Raw genomic sequence first — 27,968 nt, forward strand, 5'->3', positions numbered from 1 at the left:
GTAAAGGAATTATTCTACAAAGACATCTAATATATAGCTCCTGAGAAATTTTACTAGCACTCCAGAAGCTTTTTGAGTTTGTTATTCATTATCAAAACTCTCTCCTTTTCCCTTCAGTGATAAATACTCATTATGGTAACTTTTAATTGTACTTTAAAACTGGAAAGGAGATTCATCATGGACAAACACCAATTGACAAAGTAAATATTAATACTGTGTTTTCAGAAAGGCCATCTATAAGTTAATAACTTGGAAGAAACATATGTTTTTCCCCCTGTGAAAAGCCTAATTGGTGGATAAATTCTAAGGCTAGCCTGTATAGACTATTAACCAGGAATGCTTAACTTTACTGTTACGTTGTGTACTGGGTTTTGTGATATTGGGTAGGACTTGACTCTGTATTTGAAGCCCTCACACTTTTTCTTGGCAGACTTTCTCATATGCTAGCACTCACCCTTAGAATCATGGAGTTGGAGGGCCGGAAAGACTCAGAGAGTGCAGATAAGTGTGAGAAAAGCGGTGGCGCCCGGGAGTGCAGTGCTAGTAGCCTTTGTGGGTTTCTGGTCCTGTTTACTGCTTTTCCTTTTCCAGTGGTTTGCAAGTTCTGTCCTCTTTGCAAACTCTTTGTACTTACTTATGCTTTCAAATGAATCCTCGGTAGCAGAACTCCATTGTTTATATCTGTATAAAACTGTAACCATACTACTTTTAATGTGGAGATGGAAAAGACTAGAGACTTGCCAGGACTCTTCCATGGGACAGTGTGCTCCCAGGATCACAGGGACTAAACCACTGCCTCCTGTGTTATTGAACCTACTCAGCCCTTCCCAGCTCCAGATTGTGCCAGATCCAAAATTACTGGGTTGCCCCACCCTCCAATCAAAATGCCATTCTGGCCAAGTTTAGAAAGAAAATAGGATTGAACTCACTCACACCACTGGGTAAATAACTGATCTTCATTTCCCAGAGCGCTTGAAAGTTTTTGCAATTGAATCTTGTTACTGCAAAGGAATCTTGTAGTGTTGAAACACCTACATGAAGTAGAATGTTGGCTCTGTTGGAATGCTTAGGTCATCTATAAATTTTTTGCTTATGAGTTGGAAACTGTTTAAAAGTTTGTTAAAAGTTTTGGGAAAGGCAGCATCTTTCTGTGTATGTTTCAATTTAAAGTTTTGGGACGCTTTTAATGCTTTCTGGTAGGTTGTTTAAAAAAATTTTTTTTTAAGCATAAACTAACTTTGAAGACTTCAGGGCAGACTTACACGATCCTGCTTTTAAAAGTGAAAAATAATGATTTGAGATCCTTCTAAGAGCCAGTAATGTAATGGAAATTTATATGTAAACCATCAGGTTATTTATTAAAGTAAGAATCCATTTATACTGCATTTTTAAAAATAATTTTTTTGTGGTGATGTATTGCATATTGCTGCTTAATTTTGTATTTTCCTAACAGAAAGCTTATGGAAGTAATTTGATTAGTTTAGGGGGAGTCATTGTTTTTTACAGTTTAAAAAAAAGACCAAATTAAGAGAGACAAGACTTGGGCACCTGTAGAGTAAAAATTGTATGATTGTTGCCATCTGTAGTAGATGTTATTTTATTCCAGATGATAAAAATTTTAAACTTATGTAATTCTGATATACTGTGATTCACATCAGACTTCTCTTCAAAGCACACTGTGTTTAAATGCATTTTAGAGTTCAGTGGTCCTCTTACAGACACATCAAAGATGAACAGCATATTTCCTACTTTCTAGCTTGGTGTGGTAGAGGCACAGGTCAGCAAACCTGTAATCCAGCAACTAAACATTTTACTGCTTTACAAAAACTCATTTGCCCTACACAACTGTTTTGGGTTTTTTTTTTTTTTTTAAAGCTGTTTTTAGAACTCAAAAGTTTCGTGAACCAGACCTTTTCAGTTATTTGCTCACTTTTGGTTCTTTAATGTTTTAGCAAATGTTCACATTTACAAATTGTTTTGGTAGTTTTGTAGCACATTCTTGGTGTAAAATATAGGCGTATTATAGAAAGCTTAAAAGAGAGAGTAAAGATCTTTTAAAAAATGCTTAATTATGCAGTCTGCTAACCTTGAAGAAATACTTTCCAATATTTTTGTTTAATGTATAATCTTTTAATTTCTGGCCAATAAATACATATGTAAACTACCAAGCTCCCCATAAGTAATAAGTGAGCAACATATGCATGAACCCACAAAAGACTGCAAGTGTATGGGTATGTGAAGAAGTAAGAAATCCTGTAAGAAAATTGACTTTACATATTGTCAATATAATGTGGTTTATGACTTTTTTCAGTTTAAATTAGGTCTTTTATATTCTTTTATATGTGTAATTCAAACCTTTATTGGGTGCAGTGACTGAGGAAGCTGGGTGATAGAAAATTATTCTATATCCCTGTTTTTAATCAAAATTACACTTTTTTTGCTGTTACAGTTTGGATGGAAAGCAGACTTTCTGTTTTGGGCTAGCATTTTATGTAAAAGGATAAATTATTTTGTATAATGGAAAATGAGAAGAAGATTAATAGTACTGTTGAATTTTGTAGTACTGTGGTGAAAGTAGAAAGGAGGTCAGTAATAATTACAGATAAAGTGACCAATGAAATTCTGTAATTTTTACCTGTAAAGAATTGGGTATATAGAATGAGATTGCATGAAGAGCCTGTTCTATTTCTCATAGACTTTGTAGCTTAAATATAAGCCCAGGTACCCATCAGTTCTCAAGGATATGGCACTGAGCCTGGTCTAAGAAACCTTTGTGTACGAAGTCTTTATAGTAGTCATCTCTCTGTCTCTTTGGGGGCAGATGTTATTTTTGCTACATTTGCTATTTTAACCTGTCAGTTAAAAAATAATTACTCTGTCAGTATGGCTGGCGGCTCATATAGGAAAAATATGCTGTCTCTTAATCAAAGGTGATTACAGTTTTTTCCTGTCTATAAATGTGCTTGTTGTGTAACGAGAATGCATTAGTCTCAGCCTGATGTACGAAATGAAAGGCAGCAAGCAGCAGCACCATTGTTATCACTCCAGGCGTGTCTAATGAATCGTGTTTCCATGTTCTCTCGGTCACGCCGTAGAGTGCCCTCAGCCAGGGCTAAGCCTCCTGTAAAATGCTCTTTAAGATTATTGTAGCAAGAACAGAAATGCTGGATGAGTGGGGGTAGGGAGAGAATGCCAACGAGACAGCTGCCTTTCAGACGCTTACAGCTGCAAGGGTTACTCACTGTAGTAGCAGTGACAGACAGCTGTTTGGGCTTTAGTGTGAAAGGCAGTTTGGAGACTTGCTCTGTTAAAATTTTAGTAGCAGTCTGGTGGGTGGGTGGGTGGGGGTGTGTGTGTTCGCGCGCGTGCAGTCTGGTGGGTGTGTGTGTATTTGTGTTTCAAATCGGGTTGTTTCTGAAGAGTGGAGGGATTATTTTTAATTTTTACTGCTTGGTTTTGCCAGTGTTGAAATCAGTATTTGAGTCATCTTGATTAAAGTCATTGTCTTAGAGAAAGTTTATAAAGTGTTCATTTTGCAGTACTGATTTAAATGTAAATATTCTAACTGAATCATATGTCTGGTTTTCCTTTTTCAAAATTTAATTTATCTTGTGGTGATTCTTGTCCTGAGGATGTTACCTTTCTTGTAATTTATGAGCACATAGCTTACACACACACACACACACACACACACACACACACACACACACAGTGCTCTTTAATAAACAACAGTAGACATTTAAACTATTTCAGATATGATGTATCTTTTAAAACATAACATATTCATTAAAGAAAATCGCTAACATACACAAAGAGGTAAAGAAGAAAATAACAATTATTCTAGCACCAAATATAATTGTTAATTCCAGTGGCTGTGCCTTTAGGCCTTTGTTTGTTTATGTATATTTTAAAACAAAAGAGCATATTAATAGCTTGAAGGGATAAAAGTGTAATAATTACTTAAAAATCTTTGAAAGGAGTAAAAAATGGGGGCAAGTTTAGTTCTTCAAAGTCAGTAACAGCCATTGTGCAAGATTTTTTTTCACTGTGTAGCTATTAAAGTAGCACGGCAGCCTGACTGTTTTCTGTAGCAGTTGCCTTTTGAAGGTCTGTTCAATTTATCTAGAAATTTAGTTTTATGGTCTCCTTCAATTTAAAGTTTAGTGGCTTTACATGGAGTCCTGTGATCCATTGAAATGCTAACTTAGGTCATGTCTCAACTGCTTCAGTGGTGTGTAGAAACCGTCATTAAAATTCTGGTTACCCTGCAACTGGCAGAGAACTCATGCTGTTAGAGATTCCTTAGTTAGACATTATACTGTTAAAATTTTGAATTACAGCTGTGCTTCTGTCTGATGAATATTGTCAGTGTTTGTCATCATGTAAAGTGGCAAATAGGAAACAAATGGAGCATTATGATCTATATCTTATATCTCAAATTCTTATTTGATTGATTAATTGACATTGGGAAAGTTAAAATCATTTCAACATAGGTTTGTCAAGTGATAGCAAGTATTCTACATCCATGAGCAATTCAGGGAAATCAGAGCTCTAGGTGGGTTGAACTTGATATAAGTAATAAGTCAGTCCATTTAGGTATTAATGACTTCAAATATAGATTTTACAAGGCAATCGATGGCAGCATAACTGTGATCAATCAGTAGTGTTCTATGTAATTGGATTTTTTTATAGGTATTGTGTTATATTTCAGAATTAATGTAGCATTATGCCACTTTGTTACTCAGTTCTTTTATAAGTCAGTATTAAGAAGACACTGTAAATCAGCTATACCCCAGTTTAGAAAAAGAAACAGCAGATACTTCAAAAATCTCCATATATTTATCTTGAAAATATTTATTGCAACCCTTAAAATTAAATGGATAAATGATAAGTTGATAAATGTTATTATGTTTGCTAAGTATAATTCCTAGGTAGTAGATTTAATTTAAAAGCAAACAAACAAAAAAACATAGTGGGCTAAATATATATTGCGGATAAAGGTTTGACCACAAAGGTGGTGGGAAAATTATAAATCCTGGATTCAGAGCTGCATTTTCTTTATCGTTTTGCCTCTGAAATCTAACTGGGAAATAATCTTCTCATTTCATGTGCCTTGCTTTAATCTGTTTGTATTTCTGGAGTTTGGTGCACAATTTGATTTTCAGTAATTTTAATGGCTGAATCAGGAGTGCCATCCTGGAAAGTGCCCCACCCCCCTCCAGTATTTGCAGTGGCCAATGTGGTTACTGAACTCAATGTTCTGGATAATAGGTTTCATTAGTTTTGATGCCTGAGGTAAAAAAGCAGTAGGTGGGAGTAAGAAGTGTTTTTGATGTCTAGTTCATTTCAGCTGTTGCTGCAATATGATACATTAAAAGGAAATATGTATCATAGCTCAGAGGAAATATGTATTCTTTGAAAGTAATTCTACTTTTAAACTGTATAAGGCAGGGTGACCTGAATTCTAAAAGCATGAGCTTGAATTTCTTGAAGGTTTCACAATTTTTATGCTCCTCCCTTACTCTATTCCATTCTCCCTCCTCCCTTTTTTTCCCCTTCAAGTAAAGTATGTCAGTTTCATTTGTGGAATTGGAAGAGATATCTTTCCATGATCTCTGCTGGGAAACACAAAATCATTGAAGTATATGCTGCTTTGATATTTTGCCATATTGACTTTTTTATCCCCCTGAACCTTTCATATGATTTTTCTTTCAAAGAAGCTTATTAATTCTGCAAGGAACCATGTTTAGCAAAGTTGAAAGAATTTGTAGTACAATTTGTGATGATTTTAAAAAATTATTTGTGAGCTAAGCAGTAATTACTGCTATTTAAATTTTTGTTTCTAAAACACTGTCTCTTCACTAAAAGATTTTTATAATAGTTTTACAGTTTAAATATTTGATTATGAGGATTACTATATTTTTAAAAAGTTGAATAACAGCCATTTAAACAAATTCTGATTATAGCTTTTGCAATTTAAGTTAGATAACTTTAGTGCCAAAATTGTTTTTCATTGTAAGTAGGCAGTTATGGTTGTACTTAATTTTATTTTTCAGTGTCAGTCTGGCTTTAATTGACCATGAAACATCAAGAGCATGTTTTAATTTAGGAATTTATTTTGGTTGAGTTTTGCCAGTCATTTTTGGTGCATTCATTTTACTTCTTTTCTTGCTTTTATTTCCTGAGACTGTTAACAAAGTTTTAGAAAAAATTTTCCATTATATAGAGTAAGTGTATTCTATAGAGACAGTCTTCTTGCTAATTTATATTCTTGAGGAGTTAATAAGCATTTTAAGTTGAAACTTGAAAGATCAAAAGAATTAGAAAGGCTTTTTTTTTTTAAAGATGAAGGCAGTGTGCCCTGGGGAGATTGTAGGTTTCTTAAGGATAAGGGTCTAGCATCTGCCTACCTTCTTGTAAAACTTGTTGGCAGTTGGCTTTTCTTCTCAGTCCAATTGGAAGGGAGATAGAGAATTAAGTAGTAAATGCACCTCATGTCATTTATAGCATCTTAACATAGACTAGCTACTTTTTAACTCCTCTGTCTGCCAGCAGGGGCCCCCCCCCCCCATACTTTTTGGAAAATCACAGTATAAAGTAAATGAAGTATTGGTTTAAATTTTACCTTGGGCGGAGGGTGTGTCAGATATATTAGTTTTAAAAGTCTGTTCTGTGATTTTCTTAGACTTTATCATGGACCTGTACACATAGATTGCAGAAGCACTTTCAGTTTTGCGTAACCTTTGAAAAGGTTACTTTACAGCTATTAAGATAACATTAATTTAAGGTGCAAATTGTGAATCCAAGGGGAAATTTAAGTGTTGAAGGTTGCCTTTCTACTTGGCATGAGAATAAAAGCTGGGGTGGGGCAGTTTAACAAAAGAAAACTTAGTTTTAACAAAACTAAGTTTAACAAAACTTAGTTTAACAAAAGAAAACTTAGAAAACTTGGTGTGATAGTAGAAAGAGCATTGGGCATTTGTCACAAACCTTGGGTTTGAATCCCATCTTTGCTGCTAATCCTCTTTGTTAGATATAAGGAGATTTTAGATTGAAACTAATTCCAATGAAATTTGAAAGATGTGTACACACATAATAACAAGTCAATTTAAAACAGGTTTATGAATGTCTGAAATGTCCTAGTCAGTGCAGTTATGAAAATAAATTGCTTCCCCTCAGGAGTTTAATTAATGGAATGTTGTATAGTTTATTGTTTATAAAAGTAGATACAAAATGATTTGATCCCATTAGCTGTTGAGTATAGATACTTAATTTAACTCCAGATTTTTGAATTTATTGTGTGACCATCAGGAAGTTTATTTTTTAAGCCTTAGTTTTCTCAAATGGAGATTAGAATAAAGTGTATTGGTCACTGTTTTTAGCTGCAAACTAAGAAGAGGAGTTGGGTAAGAGAATACTGAGTATTTTCTTTTAGGATCAGTGCTGCAGATGTGGTCTGAGAAAACTGTGTTATTACTACCAAGCCCTTGATGCTACAGTACCTCAGGAAACTTAATCTTGCAGCCTCTGTTTTAGTGCTAACAGAAAGTTCTCTCTCTCCACTCCTTTTTGTGTCCCAAGATCTAGGGTCAAAATTATGGTTCAGGAGCATCTAGCATTTAGCTTATGGATCCTTGTCCTACATGTAGGACAATCAGCATTTTCATCTCCTGTTAGGGGTGGCTGACCATCTTTGTTTTCAACCAGAGTTCATGAAATATGCAGTTTGCAGTGATGGGAAGAAGTCAGGTATTGAGTGAGAAAAGTGAATGCTATGTGTCCTTTTACTCTGTCTCAAAAGTGTTGTGAAAAGAGGAACCCCTTCCCCTACATTTGTATGTAGTGATGTAGTGCTTGGTTCGGATTTGGTACGTGAAGCCTCATTAAGTGAGAAAGACTGTTTCCTGAATAGAAAACTAACCTTGACTGTTTAAGTTATTTTGCTTTCCTCTTAGTGTTTTAAAAGAAAAGACTTTCAGCATTCACTGGCAGATTTGAAAAGTATTCCAAGTAATTTTGCCTTACAGTGGTTTTCAAAGTCTGTTTGATTTTTGAGAGCTTTCCTGATTTATAGCCAACAATTGTGGGCCAGTGATTATTGGCCAGATATCTATTACTAGACTCCAAAAATGTCATTCTAGATTTTGCTTCTTTTGGAATTTTAGAGATTGATTGAAATATACATCAAATGTATATCATTCTTGTACTTCTGGAAATTCTGTATGTGAAATAGATAGAAATAAAGTATGTTCTGACTTAATGTTCCTTTCTACAAGTTTATTGGGTATATATAAATAGTAAATTAAAAGGGTTAGCATATTAATGCATTATCCTTAAATCCATAGCTTATATTGATGGTTTTTATTACAGTGGTTAATCTTGGATCACAGTTGTTGACTTCCAGTAAATTATTGACTGCTTTGAAATCTGTAATAAATCATATGACTTATGAAACTCAAATGTTTACATGAAGTTCAAACACTGTATCCTTTTTAATTACCTCTACTGACTTATATTTAAAAATTTACTGGTTAACTTATAGGATAATTCATAATTTTCTATTATTGTTTCAGCTTTAGTGTACTTTTCTTAAACAAGAGCTTAATGTAGAGGAATTGGTTTTATTTCATGTTACTACTTTATTCGCTGTTGTTTTATTACACTGGTTCCTAAACTTTGTTATACTGTATGAGGGAGACATGAGAATTTAATTAATAATATTAATAAAGATACTTTTTCAAATATTTAAAAAGCAAAAGCATCTTCCTGAATTATTTTCTTCTCTTGGTATGATGGTGGTTTAGTTGCTAAGTTGTGTCTGACTCTTGCTTCCCCATGGACTGTAGCCGGCTAGGCTCCTCTGTCTATGGAATTCTCCAGGCAAGAATACTGGAGTGGGTTGCCATTTCCTTCTCTAGAGGATCTTCACGACCCAGGAATCGAACCCGAGTCTCCCACATTGCAAGCGGATTCTTTACGAACTGAGCCAGGAAAGAGACTCTCTCTTTGTATTATTTATAGTAATTAACAAGTACATACTATAAATTACAGTATATTATGTTGTTTGGGAGGACCCCTGTGGTTGGGTCTGTGGTATCTTTTTGCTTACAGCTGTTTTTTGCTTTTAATAATTTAGGTTAATCAAATAGACACAATCCTTTGAGTAAAAACAATTATGTTTAGAATACATATTTAGAGTAGGAGTTCTTTTAATTCACACTGTGTTCTCATTTTCAACACTAAAAATGTATTTTAGAAATCAATATAAGCATATTCCAGGAGCACCCCCAACCCAACCTCCATGCCTCTTGCCCCACTTTCTTTGTCCTTATGTTATAAGCCCTCCTCTCACCACTCCCAGTTCACCTTACCTCAAGTTTGCCTTGCAAGAATGTCATACTATGAAATCACATGGCATGTGGCCTTTTAAGTGTGACTTTCTCCATTTAACCTAATGACATTGATTCATGTTTTAGGTGTATCAGTTGGAGTAGGAAATGGCAACCCACTCCAGTATTCTTGCCTGAAGAATTCCATGGACAGAAGAGCCTGGTGGGCTATAGTCCATGGGGTCACAAAGAGTCGGACATGACTGAGCGACTAACACTTTAATGACATTCATTCATGTTTTAGATGTATCAGTAGTTCATTTTATTTCTGAATGGTATCTTGGTGTATGGATTTTCCACTGTTTGACCATTCCCCAGTTGAGAGACATTTGGGTAGTTTCTAGTTTTTGTCAAATATGGGGGCAAAAAAAATTTGCTACAGTTTTTCATGTGAACCTAAGTTCTTATTCCACTTGAATATATACTTAGGAGGGATATTGCTAAGCTGTATGTAAAGCACATGTTTAACTTTGGAAAAATTTCCAGTCAGCTTTTCCAAAGTGACTTTACTAATAATATTGCATTTCCATTAGCAGTATAGGACAGTTCTAGTTACCTATATGCTCACTAGCACTTAGGATTTTCAGTTTTTCTTTCAAGCCATTCTAATGGGTGATATCTTACTGTGATTTTAATTTGCATTTCCTTAATGGCAATGATGTTTTGAGCATATTTTCATGTTTTTATTTGCCATTCATATATTTTTTGGTGAAGTGTCCAAATTTTTTGTCCATTCTCTAAAAAATTTTTTTAAACTGTGTTGCTTTGAGATTTTTTTTTTAAAGAAGAGCATTTTCTGAATACATGTCCTTGACAGATATGTGGTTTGTAATTGCCTTCCCTCCATCTGTGGCTTATCTTTTCTATAGCTTACTATAACTTTCTGTGCTTTTTAAAGAGCTAAGTTATTATTATGAAGCACTGTTTAACAGTTTTTATTTATGAATCATGCTTTTGGTGTCAGCTTTGAAGTCTTTGATTAACCTAAACTTATAAAAGGTTTCTCCTGTATTTTCACAGTTTTATAGTTTTAGGTTTTGCATTTTGTTTTATGATCCATTTTGAGGTTTTCTATATGGCATGAGGACAGGCTCAGTTTTTTTCCATAGGGATATTCATTAATCCTAGCATCATCTGTTGAAAAGACTGTTTTCTCCACGAAACTGCCTTTGCAAGCTGTGTTGAAAATCGGTTGACTATATATTTGTGGGTCTATGTCTGGACTTTCTTTTCTGTTCTGTTGATCTGTATATCTGTCCTCTCTATAGTGCCATATTGTCTTGTTTATTCTAGCTTTATAGTTAACCTGGAAGTTAGGTAGTGTTAGTCTCCCAATTGTAAGATTTATACCTAGGAATTTCATGGGCTTTGGTGCTATTGTAAATAGTACTCAAATTGTTAAAAATTTCTAATTATTCATTACATTGTATAAAAATATGATTATTTCATGTCTGTTGACCTTAACTAACTTAAACTCAGTTTTGGTGCTAGTAGCTTTTCTGTGTTGATCCTTTAGGATTTTCTAATAGTCATGTCATCTGTATAAAGATCATTTCTTCTATTCCAATTAATATGCCTGGTACTTACTTTCTTGTACTGGCTGAGACCTCCGCTGTAAAGTGGAGTAAGACTGATCAGAGCAGACATCCTTGCTTTGGTTTTGATATTAGGAGAAATATTCAGTGTTTTTAACAGTATGATGTTAGGTGTAGGTGTGTTGTAATGACTCTTTTAAGATTTTTTTCAAAGAAAAATTTCTAAGGGCTATTTTAAAAATTCTTGAAATCAGGATAAGATCATAATGGTGTCATAAGACTGTGATGTAATTGGCATTACCTGTGCATGCTAAAACTTGTTTAGTATTCCATAGTGCATGACCAGACAGCTATAACCCTTGCACATTTCAGTTAACAAAGTATTTGAGGATCTTTTGAGGAAGAAATAGAGCTCTGTTTGTTGTCTGAGAGCTTTCCTTTGACATCTTCTGTTAAGATCAAAGTAGTGCCAACATTAAAGAATATCATGAGGAAACAATCAGATGTGAATGGAAGGTAGTCTATAAAACAACTAACCTGGTTTCTTCAATAAATAAATGCCATGTTTGAAAAAAGGAGATGAGTTGTTGAGATTAAGGAGTCTTAAGAGATACAACTTGACAGGCAATTTGATAGACCTTGTTTAGATTCAAATTTTATATATACTGAAGTACTTTGGAGTGGGGTATGCTTCAAAAATATATCAAGAAAATCAAAAAGAGAAAAAGGAAAGCAGTGTGGTTGAAGCAAGTGACACTGTTGATAATTTGGTGTTGGAGGTTATTTGAGGCCTGTTATTCTACACTAAAGTATGTGTGAAGGTTTTAATTATAAAAGTTCCTGTTTTTTTAATGTGCAGAATAGGTGCCACCAACTTGGAAGAAAATCTTGGAAAGACGAATGGGATACTTTTTTCATAAATAATGCATCACCAGCACTCTTTATGGCACAGAAGACTAATATATAGAAAAAGCTGAAACCAGTGACTGATTTGAAGAGTAATTCAGAAGAGCTGGGCTTTGTTATTAAAGTAGGAATTTTTAGCTTATGTTAGGAAATAAGAGCAAATTAATACGGGCTGTTCCTTTCACTGAAATATATTAGCTTGCTTTCTCACTCAGAAAAGCTCAACCCCAAAAATAAATGTGTGAAAGTAGAGATTCATGATGCCTTTACAGGATTGTAGAAAACATTTGGATGTTTTGTCCTGAGCAGAGATAGTTGCTAGCAGGAATGTTTATTTGCTGTACTTTATTTCCATTTATCTAGTTAAAAATAATATAAAATGTCTCTTGACAGAGGTTAATTTGGAAAAATTTGGTAGGTCATGATTAGCCACATAGTCAGGAAGATAAAAAAATTATCTGACATCCCAAGAAAAGAAATATTTATCCAGTTTTATCATTCAAAAAAAAAAGTCCTATAGAGAAAACCCCTAAATGTAAGTATACTTTTTCAAATTCTCTCTAATTGGAGACTAAGGAGATGCAATTTGAAAGTTAGTTTGTGCGGTAAATGCATTAAAAGTGCATTATGGATTTAACGTGTGTTTTAATTCTCTGTTACAATTTTCTCCGGTGAGTACTTGTGTCAAGACGACATGTTAAAGAGGGAGAGGGAAATTTTCATCTGCAGATGTTGTCTGCATCCTTTCAATATTTTACTGTGTTGAAATGAACTAATATAATTTAGAAGAAAATTAACTATCTTCTCTCAGGCATTTTGTAGTTTTTACATATGAAAAGAATGTTAGGAATGCATGAGGCATATTGTTGGTTTGTTGGATTCTCTGGTGTCAAAGTTCCTAGTGGCTCTTAAGTGATGCTGCAGCATATTTCAAAGGCAAATATTCAACAAATATTAAAACTTTGCCAAATGTTAAACATTAATGAAATTATGAGTTCAGGAAATGAATTTGGTGTTATATTAAGACTTAATTTTCTGGCATTCTCCCTAAAACCATATTTTTAAAAATCTGATTCAGATAACTGCTTTCAGAACATTTAGAGCAATTTGTGTAATGTCCCTTTTTTTGGATTTTTTGGTTGTTGTTGTTTTCTCTCTGAAAATACACATGATTACCTTTGTATTAATCTGTGCCATTTTGTTACTTTTAAGTAGAACCTTAATAAAATTATTTGTGACACTATTAGGTAGAAAGAGTAATTTGAGATTTTTGGATGGTTTCAGACTTTGCAGAGGCGGGTTGGTAAGACCTTTGTGTGAGGGGGATGTGCCATGCCTGTGTTTCAGTAACTTTAAAATTGAGACATTATTCCCTCTGTACATAAGTATTTTATGATTTTGGACAAGGATTGAACTTATTTTCTGTTTCAGTGTAAGTTCATCTACTTAAATTAACTCATTAACTTTGCTTTAGAAAAATATTTTTAAAGTTTCTTTTATTTTTATTTGGATGCCCTGCTTACTGGTTCATTTTTTTGTTTTGCTTTGTTTTGTTTTGTTTTCAGTTGTGGAAGAAGGACTCTGGGAAAATGGCCTTTCCTATGAATGTCGGACGCTGCTCTTCAAAGCGATCCACAATCTGTTAGAAAGGTAAGAGAAGGAACGGCAGCATGGTGATTTTGACACCTTAGTATAATGCTAGATACTCAGAAGGTTTCCTGTGTCTCTCAAAACACTCTCACATACAACTTTATGAAAATTTATATAAACTTCTTGGTGTTTTTTTTATATTGATATAATTTCAAACTTACAGAATTTTTAGAAATAGCCCAAAGAACTCCACATATCCTTTTGCATAGATTCACTTACAGTTTCTCTTTTGCCCAATTTGCTTTATATTTCGTGTGACTCCTCACCCTCTCACTCACCCCAACTTTGAACTCAGTATGTGTTGTGTGTGCACATGAGTGCATTCAGATTTATTCCCTGAATAAACATCATTTACACAGTTGAGATTCATTTTTTATAACTCTGAAGTAGTTATAGAAGACAAAGACATCCTCTCATGTAAGCCCATAGGAAATATAACATTGATAAAATACCATTATCTAATCTGTAGTTCAGCTCAGCTGTTATCATCTGTCCCAGTTATGTTCTTTTTTAGCTTAACCTCTGTCCTGCCCCCCCCCCCCCCAGATTAGCTCTTAATCATGCATTATATTTAGTTCTGATGTCATTTTAAAATCTGGAAGAGTTCTTTAACTTTTCCTTTTTTTTTCCCCTTGGGGTCATCATTGACATTTGGATGGATTCAGGCCGTATGTTTTATATAAATTTGAGATATTTTCCTCATACATATTTCCTGTATGCTTTTTCAGTAGTGACACCATAGAAAAGGACTTGTTAACTATGATCTTTATTTCTCTTTGAAATAAGTAATCTGTGGCCAAATCCAGTGTTGTTGTTGTTCAGTTGCTAAGTTGTGTCCCACTATTTGCGACCCCCTGAAAGCATGCCAGGATTCCCTGTCCTTCACTGTCTCCTTGAGTTTGCTCAGACTCATGTCCATTAAGTCAGTGATGCTATCCAACAATCTCATCCTCTGTCGCCCCCTTCTCCCATTGCCCTCAATCTTTCCCACTATCACGTTCTTTTCCAGTGAGTTGGTTCTTCATATCAGGTGGCCAAAATATTGGAGTTTCAGCTTCAGCACCATTCCTTCCAGTGAATATTCAAGGTTGATTTCCTTTAGGTTTGACTGGTTGGATCTCCTTGCAGTCCAAGGAACTCTCAAGAGCCTTCGTCAGCACCACAGTTTGAAAACATCAATTCTTTGGTACTCAGCCTTCTTTATGGTCCAACTTTCACATCCATACATGACTACTGGAAAAACCACAGCTTGGACTGTACAGATCTTTGTCGGCAAATGATGTCTGTGCTTTTTAATACACTGTCTAGATTGTCTTAGCTGCCCTTCCAAGGAGCAAGCGTCTTTTAATTTCGTGAGCTGCAGTCATTGTCTGCAGTGATTTCTGAGCCCAAGAAAATGAAATCTGACCCTGTTTCCTTTTTTTCCCCATCTGTTTGCTATGAAGTGATGAGACCAGATTCCATGATCTTTGTTTTTTAATGTTGAGTTTTAAGCCACCTTTTTCACTCTCCTGTTTCACCTTCCATCAAGAGGCTCTTTAGTTTCTCTTAACTTTCTGCCATTAAAATGGTATCATGTGCTTATCTGAAGTTGTTGATGTATATCTTGGTGGTCTTGATTCCAGCTTGTGAGTCATCTATCCCAGCATTTTGTGTGACCAAATATAATTGTGTAATTATCCTGTTTGTTATCAAAATCTAAATCACTTGTTTAAGCTTCTATTGGTGGTTCTTGTATATCATTTATTACTATGTGGCTGTAATGTTAATTTTCAAATGTACCATTCCTTCTATTTTTATTTAGTTGGCATTCTTTTGTAAGGAAAAGATTTCAGTTTCTTCCATAGATTTTTGCATTTATCTGTCTCTCTTAATCTTTTTATCTTTATAATTTTGGAAAAATGGGGTTCCTGGTTATTCAATGAATTATAGTACATTACTATCATTTAATTTGATGTGTAAGTTCTTCTGGATTTGGCTGGGGGAAGTCCCTTCATGATGGCTTCTGTGGTTTTTTGACCTGTCCTCATCATTGTTTGACGGAGAAGCCAATGGCACCCCACTCCAGTACTCTTGCCTGGAAAATCCCATGGACGGAGGAGCCTGGTAGGCTGCAGTCCATGAGGTCACTAAGAGTCGGACACGACTGAGCAACTTCACTTTCACTTTTCACTTTCATGCGCTGGAGAAGGAAATGGCAACCCACTGCAGTGTTCTTGTCTGGAGAATCCCAGGGACGGGGGAGCCTGGTGGGCTGCCGTCTATGGGGTCGCACAGAGTCAGACACGACTGAAGTGACTTAGCTGCAGTAGCAGCATCATTGTTTGAGCACGTCCTTACTTCTAGGCGTAACAGTATGCCCCAGGCTCTGCATGGTGTTTTAAGGGGAAAGAGAGAAGAGAAAGAATGGGCTATTTAAGAATTTCTATGGGAAAAACTTTGTATTTCTTTCCCTGAGTTTATATATAGTTCTTTTAGGTGATCAAAACTGAAAGGGCATTTTAGTACCTTTGTTTTTTATCCCAGCTATTATCTAGGGTAATAGTGCTACAATATAACTGCTTAGAAAATAGAGTCTAGGTCAGTTTGAAGTAACTTCCTTATAAGAAAGGTAATTGTGTCATATGCAGTGTGTCCTGTAATAAAGCTGGAGTTCTGAAGAACTTTGGGTTAGATCTTGGTTTGGTTTCAGGGTCTGTTACTTGGACAGTTGTCCTGACCTCTCTTCAGTCTTAGTTAATGCCCTTTAAATTAAATAGAGGATACTGTGCGTGTTGACTTTTTGTTAGATGATATATGTGATGCCTTCCACTTAATACTTGACCTGTTTTTAATAATTATTAATTCCTTTTCCCCATAAAGTATAGTTTTGCATATTTTGATTTGGGTCCTAATATAAGTTTATTTTGAAACAGAGATAACAGTGTTTCTTTGAGAAAATAATGAATAATTATGCTGTTTGGCTCCCTTCCTGCTATTAGAATGGATGAGTTGAGATTCTTTTGAAAATTTGTAGTAGTTTTTTGTCCTTTAAAATAATGTTCTCTTTTCATTAAACTTTAACTGTGCTCTGTGAATGAAAATTATCCTACTCATGAGACAGGGAAGCGTTTTGCATGGTTTTTTTTAGCTGTCTTTATTCATTGTCAACAGAAGCTGGGTTCGCTAATACATGCTTGCCCTTTTGTTCTTCTCATAGCTTAGACCACTTGCTGTAACTCACTTATCTTTTTACAACCTAAATTTGTTGAAATACAGTTTGCTATCTTATTCTCAACAATTTTCTGTTACGTCTTTTTTTTTTTTTTAGTTGTTTATTCGACTGTGCCAAGTCATAGTTGCCGCAGGCATGCAGAACTCTTTAGTTGCTGCATCTGGGTTGAACCCTGGCCCCCTGCACTGGGAACATGGAGTCCTAGCCACTAGACCACCAGGGCTCCATTTCTATTTAGATAAGATTGACTTTGTTTCTGTTTTGTTGAGATTGTCTCTCCATTTCTGTTTAGATAAGATTGACTTGTTTCCCAGGTTGAGTATGTTTAGAGTTTCTGCCTTGAAAGCCAAAACTGAGGTTATTGAAATGCATCATCAAAGAATGTATCACTTGAAGGGTACTTGTACTTCCGGAACCATTTTTTCCCTTCAGTTTGTATTTTAACAAAGTTCTTACAATTTGTTTCCTCTCTTAATTTTTTTAGCATACAAAACTGTTTAATTAAAAAGGAATTCCATTAACTATTTTGAGATGCTCTCACAGCTTAGCAGTAGTCATATAAATGGGTCTTCTTTATGGTTGCTAGTGTGTATAGAATGATGGTTCACTGCAGTGATGCATAAAACATAATATCATTACAGAAATTAAGGTCCCATTGTAAACTTCACATAGGGTAAGATCAGTTCATTCCTTGTTGCTGTTGATTAGTGCTTAGATAATACTATAATGATGCTGTGTAGAGATTTTCTTAAATTTTTCTTTGATTTATTGGGCTGTGCTGCACAGTCTGTGAGATCTCATTTACCCTACCAGGGATTGAATCCAGGCCACAATAGTGAAAGTGCTAAATCCTAAGCACTAGACCAGCAGGGAACTCCTTAGATTTTAAATTCTAAGGTAATTTGACTTCAAATATTTTTGTCTTTCATTTACTCATTTCTCCCGTAACTTTTCAGTATTTGCATATAGTATGCTCTATATGTCTGGCCTGTGTCATCTGTATTAAAAAAGACAGAAACAGGGAAAAAAACCCCACCTCACTGCTGCTTACTGTATAGCATTTCCCATCAAGGTGTCAGACAGAAGCTAACATATCTGAAATTTTATGTCTTTCCAGTGGCACCCATTTCTCAAAGTCCATCTCTTGCCTATCTTCAGAGGCAAGAGATATTTTGGGTCTTGGCATTGCCAATTATATATGACATGGGCAGACGATTTAAGTCACCTGAATTCCCATTCCTTATCTATAAAAGGGTGAAGGTCTGTTTTCCTCAGCACAGTAACTTTCTTGTTAAAACAGCTCAATAAATGGTTAACTGCTATTAATATTAGCTAACAGAAGTATTGATGTTACTGTTGGCCACAGTTGGACACAACATTAATAGTCTGTTTACCCAGCTAATTCTGGAATTCCATTCTATAATACCCTTGTTAATGTGGTCATCTGTCCTTTCCTTGAGTACTTCTGATTATGTGAGCCTTGCTGGCCAAAGGAGTTCTTTTTATCTTCTGAATACTCATTGTTACAAAGTTTCTTATGCTGAGTAGAAATCTGTATCCCTGTAATTTTCTTTTCTTTTTCTTGATTCTGTTCATTGGGGGTTGTATATAATTCATCAGTCTAACTTCTGTGTAGTGGTCTGTTCAGTAATTTGGTCCCCTGAGTTAATTTGGGGCTTCCCCAGTGGCTCAGTGGTAAAGAATCTGCCTGTGATTCAGGAGACACAGGTTCGACCCCTGAGTTGGGAAGATCCCGTGGAGGATGGCATGGGAACCCACTCTAGTATTCTTGCCTGGAGAATTCCATGGGCAGAGGAGCCTGGCAGGCTACATTCTGTAGGGTCACAAAGAGTCAGACATGACTGAATCAATTTATCGTGCACACACTGAGTTAAATTATTTTTCCTTGTTTGTGGTTCTTTACTTACATATTCTTACTATATATATCCTTACCCCTTTCCTTCAGCTTTTTAGGTCTTCCTCTAGTCAGTTCAATTCTCTTCATTTTTTATTGCCACTGGCCTAGTTTAAGATTTCATGGGCGTTTCATGAAGTATTGCAGTGGCCTCTCCAGTCAATCTGAGCAAAACTCTAGGAGATGGTGAAAGACGCAGAAGCCTGGTGTGCTGCAGTCCATGGGGTTGCAAGGAGTCAGACACAACTCAGCGACTGAACAACAACAGCCGCTTGAGTCAATCAGGTTAGACTCAGTTACACTGCAGTAACAAAAGATCTGAAAGACCAGTTGAAGTTCCTTTTTTGCTCACGCTTTCTGTCCATCGTGAGTCGTTTACTACAGCGCTTCTCTGTGTCCTCATCCCTCCAGGCAGGAATTACATGGTTGGGGTGCCCCTTGTCAAAGACACCTGGTAAAGAGCAGAGTAATGGCAAAATACATAATAGCCCATTGAAGCCTCTGTGCAAAAGTGGTACATGGCATTTCTGCTTATATTACATTGTCCAGGACCTTTACCACCAAGCTTAAAGTCAGTGAATGAGAAAGTGTTATCCATCACTGAGAGGTACCAAAGTCTCGTGGCCAAGCTTGATGTCAGTGGATACGAAGGGGTAGCACACATACTGGGAAAAGGACACAGTTTGCCATGCCTCTTAAGTAAGCTCTTCTCCAAGAATTGTCCTCCAAACAGGTGCTAGCTACATTACTAAAACCAGATATGTTTCTGAAACACAACTATTGGTGTATGTGTACATGTGTTTAAAACCTTTGACCATGTTGGCTTCTTTTGGTATTTTCTTCACGTGTGATTTCTGAGTCAGTGTCAGTATCTGAAAGTATGTACACCTTCTCAGTTTTATATCATACAATCATTGTTATTTTTCCTCCTTTCTGAGAAAGTGTGCTTCTTGTTTTCTTAATGTTCAGTTACCCCTTTTGGTGAAATGACTAGAATAATAAAATACCATTAATTTTTTTTATTCCTATAGAATCTCTGCTAATTTGACTTGACTCCACTGTACCTCACCTTTTTGTGCCTGCTCACTGTCTTTTAAAATAATGCTCTATTTCAAACAGTTCTTCATCAGTCTTTGCAGTTTCATATGGGTTTCTGTATGTATTTCTAATGAACTTGTCAAAGGGTACACTTTGTATTTTAGGTTTAGATTGTCTCACACCTCATTAATAGAAAAGTACTAAAGTACTTTAGCTGTGAATAGATTTTGGAAAACAAAAACCTGTGGTCTTTTTTTCAGAAATTTCTTCATTTGGCATTTTTAATATTATGGATGAAATGGCTGTTGCTCTTATAATTTGTCCAGTTTCCATAATGTACCATACCTTCCCATATAACTGTTTAAATGAAGTGAGACATTTGATTGAAAAGCTTTTAAAACGAATTCAGGAAATGTGTGTAGTTCATATCACCCAGAGTTTTTATTATTGCCTCAGTGATTTTCACCATATATGGGACTTAGGAAAATCTTGCTTTTGTAGCTTTGAAGAAGTACTTAAAATGCCTGCCATAATGTTGTTAAATTGCAATTATGTGTGGGTATATGTGGTAGTATACTTTCATTTTAATTTTCTTAAGCTTTTAGAATTAAACACAGCTGATTTTGCTGGAAAGGGTTTTTCTCCCTTTGTTTTTGTTTGGTGTTCTCCCCTCTTTCTCCCCCCTTCCCCGCCTATAAAATGCAGATCATTGGTTTGCACACAATGGAAGATTACATGGGTCTTTTGATGCTATTGTGCTCTGTCCAGTCCACACTTACTTCTTGGTGTTGTTTAGTCACTAAGCCATGTCTGACTCTTTCGATCCCATGGATTGCAGCCCACCATGCTTCTCTGTCCATGGAACTGTCCAGGCAAGAATACTGCAGTGGGTTGCCATTTACTTTTCCAGGGGATCTTACCGACTCAGGGATCAAAGCTGAGTCTCCTGCATTGGCAGGAGGATTCTTTGCCACTGAACCACCTGGGAAGCCCCATGCTTACTTAGGGAGACTTTAATCTGTGGGTATTTGATATTTGTAAAACATAATGGCTCTTCTGAGTCATCCATTGATGCTGCTTTTTTAATGGATTGTTGTCATATTCCCCCCATGGGAGTTTATAACAGAGCTGTAAAATTGACTTCGGCCTGGAGCTTATAAGTTTGCCAAGAGTTGATATTTTAAGTGAAGATACTCAATTTGGAAAAGTACATTAAAAATAACATAGAGAGGATTGGAATTATATTATAACAATAACATTGCATTTGTAAATTAGTAGCTTTCATTACTGGGGAAGGAAATGGCAACCCACTCCAGTGTTCTTGCCTGGAGAATCCTGGGGACCGAGCAGCCTCGTGGGCTGCTGTCTATGGGGTTGCACAGAGTCGGACACTACTGAAGCAACTTAGCAGCAGCAGCTTTCAATACCCTATGGTATTGTGATCCAATAAGATTATCAGAGGGCAGATGAGCAAGGCCCTTGGATGTGGTAGTTCAAAATGATAAATATATTTCAAAATGATAAATATATTCAGTAGAGGATAGTGATTAGTACAGCCTTGGTTGAAGAAACGGTGATGTAACACTGCAACCTTGAGGGTCCTGGGGTAATAAATGTAATAAGAGTAGGAAATGACTAATTAATAAATTCTCATTTTATTGAATTGCTGCAGCGTACAGTTCTTTAAGAGAAGTAGAAGGATGAGGCTTTAGACTTAAGGGGCATTTATTAATATTTTTAGGACAGGGAAAGGATTAAGACTTTAAATTTTAAATTTAAATGTATTACTATTATTTGTATGGTTAGAGAGTGGGATCAGACACTAAATGTTTGAAACTATTGCAGAATGGGCATTTCAGGTTAGGCCAGTCCTACAGAAGGCCTTAGCCTTACAGAGATTTTGGAGAGGATGGAAATAATAGGGGTTTCTTGGTTGGAGGAGACAGCATCCATTCAGGCACAGTAGGAACCCGAAGTACTGAAGATAGAAGGGATCCGTTGAAAAAGGTTTCTTTAACCTTAAATTGGGTGGCACAGATGGTTAAGAATCTACCTGCAATGCAGGAGATTTGGGTTCTATCCCTGGGTCGGGAAGCTCCCCTGGAGAAGGGAATAGGTGCCCATCCAGTATTCTTGCCTGGGAAATCTCATGGACAGAGGAGCCTGGCAGGTTACAGTCCATGGAGTCACAAAAATGGGGTTTCTTTTATTTAGTTGGGAATTAGGAGCACTGCAGTTTCTTGGGAAAATACTTCATTGCATACATGTTTGATATAGATTTGGCTACTGTTGGTAAGGATGTTCTGGTATGAAGTTATATAAAATTTAGTCTGTCTGAGCAGCCCTGTAAGTAGATGATTGCACGAAGGGGCAGTTCAGTTGAGGATGTGGTGGAGGAACGCTATCCTTGGACTTTTATATCTAGGAAAGCTATAGTACCTATGGAGTATGAGGGCTCAGAAGGGGCTGCAGCCAGTGTTGGCTCCCTTCTAAACCTCCCAGCTATCCCACCTGGGAAGTGGATTGCTGATTTATGCTGTGGTTACTGCTGTGGCTTCTGTGATCTTAGGTCAGGTCTGCCCGTGGTTTTGGGATTAGAGACTGGGGCTTGCCAACTTCAGAGCCAGGTTGTTCTTGTAGTTAATTAAGTTAATTATTTACAACCATTTGACATGATGCAGAATCATGTGTACACAAACACACAACTGTATTTCTTTTTTATTTTTTGGCTCCTGTTTCTTTTCTTCTTGAAATAGTGATTTTTAGGGAGGTAGTAGGGGACTTGGAATTATTTCCAAAAAGAAATACTTACCTAGACAAAACATTTTATAAATCTGACATGACATTGTGATTTTTTGAGATATTGTTGTACTGCTTTACAGAATTTCGTCTTATTTTAGTAGTAAGGTAATTTAAAAAATCTCAATAATAATGAGTGGGATTACTGAGTGGATAGCCAGGGTTAACTGATACAAATTCTTAGCACTATTTGTCATGTTGATATAATTGCAGTTTTTGGCAGATGAGGTATATCTCTAGGTTTATATATTTGTCAACTTAAATATAAATTTTGTCTCTCAAAAAGAATAAAAGTTAATAGAGTATAAAAGAGGGAAATAGTATTTCTGATGTACTGTATTTTTTATATCTTAGCATTATCTCTTGGGACATCCCAGATGGTACAGTGGTAAAGAATCCGCCTGCTAATGCAGGAGATACAGTAGACAAGGGTTCGATCCCTGGTTTGGGAAGATCCCCTGGAGAAGGAAATGGCAACCCTGTCCAGTATTCTTGCCTGAGAAATCCCCTGGACAGGGGACCCTGGTGGGCTGCAGTCCATGGGGTCGTAAAGAGACACAGCTGAGCATAGCATAGCATTATCTCTCTCAAAAAAAAGATTTGCTTAATTTTGTTCTTCAGGTATAATTAAAGCATATGAGCAGTAGTGCCAGTATCCCTAAACATTTTTTAACACCTATCTAATTTTCCATGTATTGAGTATCCACTATGATTTTAGTCTGGAGTGAGTTGTGATGGGCTATAAGGAGATGATAGATATATATATATATACATATTTGCCCCAAACACATACACACAAGAAAATTGAAATAACAATGTGAGGTTGCCCCTGATTAGTGGTTACAAACAAGAGGAGTCTCAATATTACACTGTGAATAGGAAAATACTCGGTGTATAGCATTCATTTCTCAGATATTTATTGAGCACCTATTACTTTCGAGCAGAACATAAAGCGTGTGCATATCGTGACCCCAGATATACAAAACATATTATATGAATCATGACCCCAAAATGATTGAGAAGAAAGGACTTATTAGTATCTCAGTATATTATCTGCTACTGAGCCAGCATAGTTCCAGGTATCAATCAGGTGGCAGAACTGTCTTTCTTAGCAGAGCCACATGTCTCCTCACAGTTCCTCCCATAGCATAAAGCACAAGACTCCAAATAGAAATACTTTCTGTACTGCTTAATCTTGAAGGATTCATGTGTATCACTGTGTGTGTGTATGTGAGAGAGAGAGAGAGAGAAAGAGAGAGAGAGAGTGTGTGTGTGTGTGTGTGTGTGTGAGAGAGAGTTTGTTTTTTTTTTTGGATCAGCCATCAGTTCAGTTCAGTCACTCAGTTGTGTCCGACTCTTTGCGATCAGCCGTAGTTGAGATTAAGAGATTGCAGAGTATAAAAATTAATAGTGATAGTTGCTGAATTCTTTTAACCTATTTATTGACTAAAAAGAAACTGCCTTCATCTTTACCCATCTCTGCATCTAACAGCATGTCTGTAGTTCTCTGCTGAGTTGGGGGTCAGAGGATAGAGAGGGCGCACATTCGGCGTCTTCACTCCTTTGGTCCAGCCTTCTCTGAGGTACTTGGTGACTTTGCTAACTCTGTCACATCACTGGTGACAGGGTTACTTGTGACAGCTCCCTTATGCAGAGGTCGGTCAGTCAGGCAGTCGGTCAGTCCCAGATCCAGAACAGTATTAAAAACACGGCTTCATCCAGTGCAATTGTGCATTCTCGTGTTTTCCTTTCAGTGCGAGGGAAATCACTGATCACGTAGACACTGGTTATTGGTTAAAAATCACGTAAGTCATTTATGACTCTGATTTGGAACCAGATGTTTTTGGATTGAAGGAGCAGTCATTTCCATGGCTGTTTTGTGTATTAGTGGTAATAACCTTTGGTTGACATTGCCTGACAAAGAAATATGATCTGCAGTGGAAACTCCAGGAGATGTATTAGCACAGAGTACACCCTCAGCATTTTCATTAGCTTTTTGCCTTTTGCCTTTGTCCTTGGCTGTGCATTGCTGCTCCTCCACTCCCGTCTCTCATTTGTGCTGGAATGAAAATTGTGAATAGAATTTGTTGCTTTTACTTCATAGAAGGGCAAGGGTTTTGAAACAGGCTACATGTTGTCCTCTTTAATGAGAGATGTTATACTGTCAAAAGCCTTGGAGTTTTTTCTTTCCATAAACTGTAAATTCATGTTTTCTCTGTTATTGAACAAATGGGTTTTTTGAATTCTGACCTTTAAGACTTATGAGCTAATGAATACGTTATTTAAAAGTGGTATTTGGTAAGTGAGGATGAGTGTCAGTAGAAGACAGTGTTTAATGTTTGGTGTGATTCTGTACATGTCCTATTGCTTTCATTCTAAGCATTATTGATTTTAAGATACACCTTCAATTTAGTAATAGCTTTTGGAGAAGAAAAAACAGTAATCAATTACAAGATAAACTTGGACTTTAAAAATGAGTAAAGATTTGCAGGAATGTGACAGCATATATGTCATCTACCTAAAAAATGCAATTAAGTCCCTTAACTAGACAAGAAACTGTTAATTTTATTTTTCAGTTTTGCTTCTTGAGCACTTTCATCTTATGGGTTTTCTGTATTTTCTATTCTAACTTTAATAGAGTCATATGGTCTTTAATCCTAAAAGGCAAGTTTATTTATAATCTTAGGAGAACAGTCTGGTTACTTTGAAAGTGATTTTTTTTTTCATTGTAAATAAGGAAGTTTATTGTAAAAATAGTTTTCAAAATAGTTAGTTGAAGCCAGTGGCTTTTTGATGCAACACTGTTTTAAACTGGCTCTGCCCACAGGGAGTTACATTGTGGCCAACAGAAACTATTGCCATTTAGTAAGGCATCTAATCTGTAAGGAGTTGGGTGAAGGCTTGAATTGTTTCCATCCTCCTTGATGGAGTGGAAATTACAGAGGCAAAAGCCACCAGCAGAATTGCCTGAATATTCAATAAAGAATTGCTGTGCAGCTCTTTTGCTGGTGGGTAAAACCTTGTATAGAAGAATTACATCTACCTTTCTGACAGGTTTTCTTACAAAATAGGTATCATTTCATTGAATAGTGTTAGAGATTACTGTATTTCATCAATTTCAAAATGCACATTCTCTCCCACATTTTTATATTTTCAAAATCAGGGATATTCTTTACAAATGATGGCAGCTCACAACTGACTGGGTGGCAGTTATGATATAGTTGTCATCTGCCTGTATTCCAGTGAACTTGGTTATAGCTATTTGTATTGTTGTCACTTCAGTTGAATTGTGTGCATTTTTGGTATTACATCAGTTGAGTTCAGTTGCCATTAACATGTCTTCAGAAGGAATACCCTGTGACTTGACATTGAAAAATAATGTACATAAAGTGGTGTGAATACCGAAGCAGGGAACAATTTAGATATGAAGAAAACAAATATTCATTAGTGAAGGATTGACTGCAGTTCCTCAGTTTTTTTGTTTTTGTTTTTTGCAAAGCCATAATGAAGTGCTTTGCCATATCTACAAAAGGAAAGAACCTAGTTGAAGAGGCTCTGGTATGCTTTTATTACCAAAATCCCTGCTAAAGAATTGACTGCCACACACCAAGCAAGTCCAGCATTAAAACTTGCAAAAAAGGGCATCAGACACTTGAAGAATTTCTCTGAGGTATTCATAAGAAATGCTGTCTATATTCCCAACATTCTTGATCACAGAAGAATTAAAGTCACACAGAGGTGCGATCGGATTTGAAGTAATTCAGAAGTGTAAAATGCTTCAGGAATTTTTCAGCTAATTCTTTTAAAAAAAAAAAAAAGTGTGTAAAAATAATATATAATGAAAGTCTGTGCCCAAAGTCAGAAAGTTCTTTTAGTTTAGTATAGTGTAAAAATTTTAAGTGATGAGAAAACATTTTGCCAATATATTTGGTAATGGTTTTATTTTCAGTGGTGGATCTTATCTGATTATTGATTCAGTGACTTGCTAATTCGTTATTGAAACTGTATTCTTGACATAATTATTGTAGGTGCCTAATGGATAAGAACTTCGTTAGGATTGGGAAATGGTTTGTCCGACCTTATGAAAAAGATGAAAAGCCAGTCAACAAAAGGTGAGTCTTTGCATTGCTTTTGGTCTTTGGGTTTCTTTTGCTTGACCGCAACTGTCTTTGGAGAAGAGATGAATGGAGGAAGCAGCTTTTTTTTACTTTCCAGTAATGTTAATAGTTTAGATGTTTGAAACAGATTCCTGGATCACATTTTATTAAATACTCTATTACTAAGTTTTTGTGGAATATTAAATTTGGCTAGAAAAATTATCGGTAACCCATGTCTGAGATCCTTATAGCCACACTCTTTGGAATTGAATTACTCTATTTTGTTATTCTAATTTATCTTTCTTCCTTAAAGTGTTATGTGGCATAACTTTACATCAATAGTCAAGTGAATTCAAATGGTGACAGTTTTTATAGAATTGTTTGATGCCCTTAAAAGTTGGTCAACACGTCCTTGATAGTTGTCAGACCAGGACTGGGAATTACTTATCTAAACAGTTCTAAACTTTTAACCATCACTTATTATATACAAGGCTTTAAAGGCAGTCTTTGATACTAAACAAACATGGAATTTTAGATCAATCAAGCCAGAATCAAAATTCAAAACCATCAAAATCTAATATTTATCTCACTTTGCTTTGAACACAATGTGAATTTAATTGGAAGTTGGTGATTATTTCATTTTTGTAGAACTGAGGACACAGTCTTGATTCTATTTTACTATCTATGAAGTTGTCCAAAGCTAAGGGTACCAGCTAGTGGCTGTAGACATGAGCTCTTGAAGCCTTATGTGGTAGGTTCAGTTGTTTGGTTAGTTGGCCAAAATTTCAGTTGGCTACTCTGCCTCATCTTCCAGTAATACCAGCCTTCTCTCCAATCTGTATGTCATAAAGCTTTGACTTTAATGGTTGTGGAATCTCCTTATTAACTAAACCTAATTTATGAAAATTGGAATTTTTCAAATCAGATAAATTAGGGACTGACTTTGCTTTTTCTTTTTGCCAAATCATCATTAACTTCCTTGAAATATTCCCCCCCTTTTAGTACACAAAGCATTTTATTAAAAATTGTGTTTAAGTAGGTAGTAGGTATTGTGGGTATCAAAGTTTGCCTGAAAAGGATAATAATTTTTAGAAAAAAGGTACTAATGTGTCTGGGTGTGGTTCTGTTTACAGATGCTTTGATTGATGGAGAGGAACTTTTTTCCCTTTTATTTTTATTGATTTCATATAACTAATGAATGTTTCATGGACATAATTCATCTTGGCATTTTCTTTAAATTTATAGAGGACTTAACTTTCCTGCTGGTTTAAGTTCGGACTGCCATTGTTGGAGTCTGAATGGTGATGCATGGTGTTGCTTTAGTGCAGGGTTTTCCTTTGCCGTCTTCAGCCTGCCTCTCCATGATCAGTGAGCATGTTCACAGCTGGTCTCTGATGAATTAACTGAGCCAGTCCTGAAAGTTTT

The 27,968-nt window shown here is 35.9% G+C and overlaps 1 protein-coding gene across 1 annotated transcript in view; it reads left to right on the plus strand.

The window, feature by feature from the left end:
• MED13L (mediator complex subunit 13L) overlaps positions 1-27,968 on the plus strand; it is a 281,837-nt gene that overhangs the window by 129,123 nt on the left and 124,746 nt on the right. The window contains 2 exon segments of the mRNA XM_070475321.1: positions 13,396-13,480; positions 26,475-26,558. Of these exon segments, the coding sequence (XP_070331422.1) occupies positions 13,396-13,480; positions 26,475-26,558 (169 nt within the window).

Source organism: Odocoileus virginianus, chromosome 12 (genome assembly GCF_023699985.2).
Source record: "Odocoileus virginianus isolate 20LAN1187 ecotype Illinois chromosome 12, Ovbor_1.2, whole genome shotgun sequence".
In the NCBI taxonomy this organism is placed as follows: domain Eukaryota; kingdom Metazoa; phylum Chordata; class Mammalia; order Artiodactyla; family Cervidae; genus Odocoileus; species Odocoileus virginianus.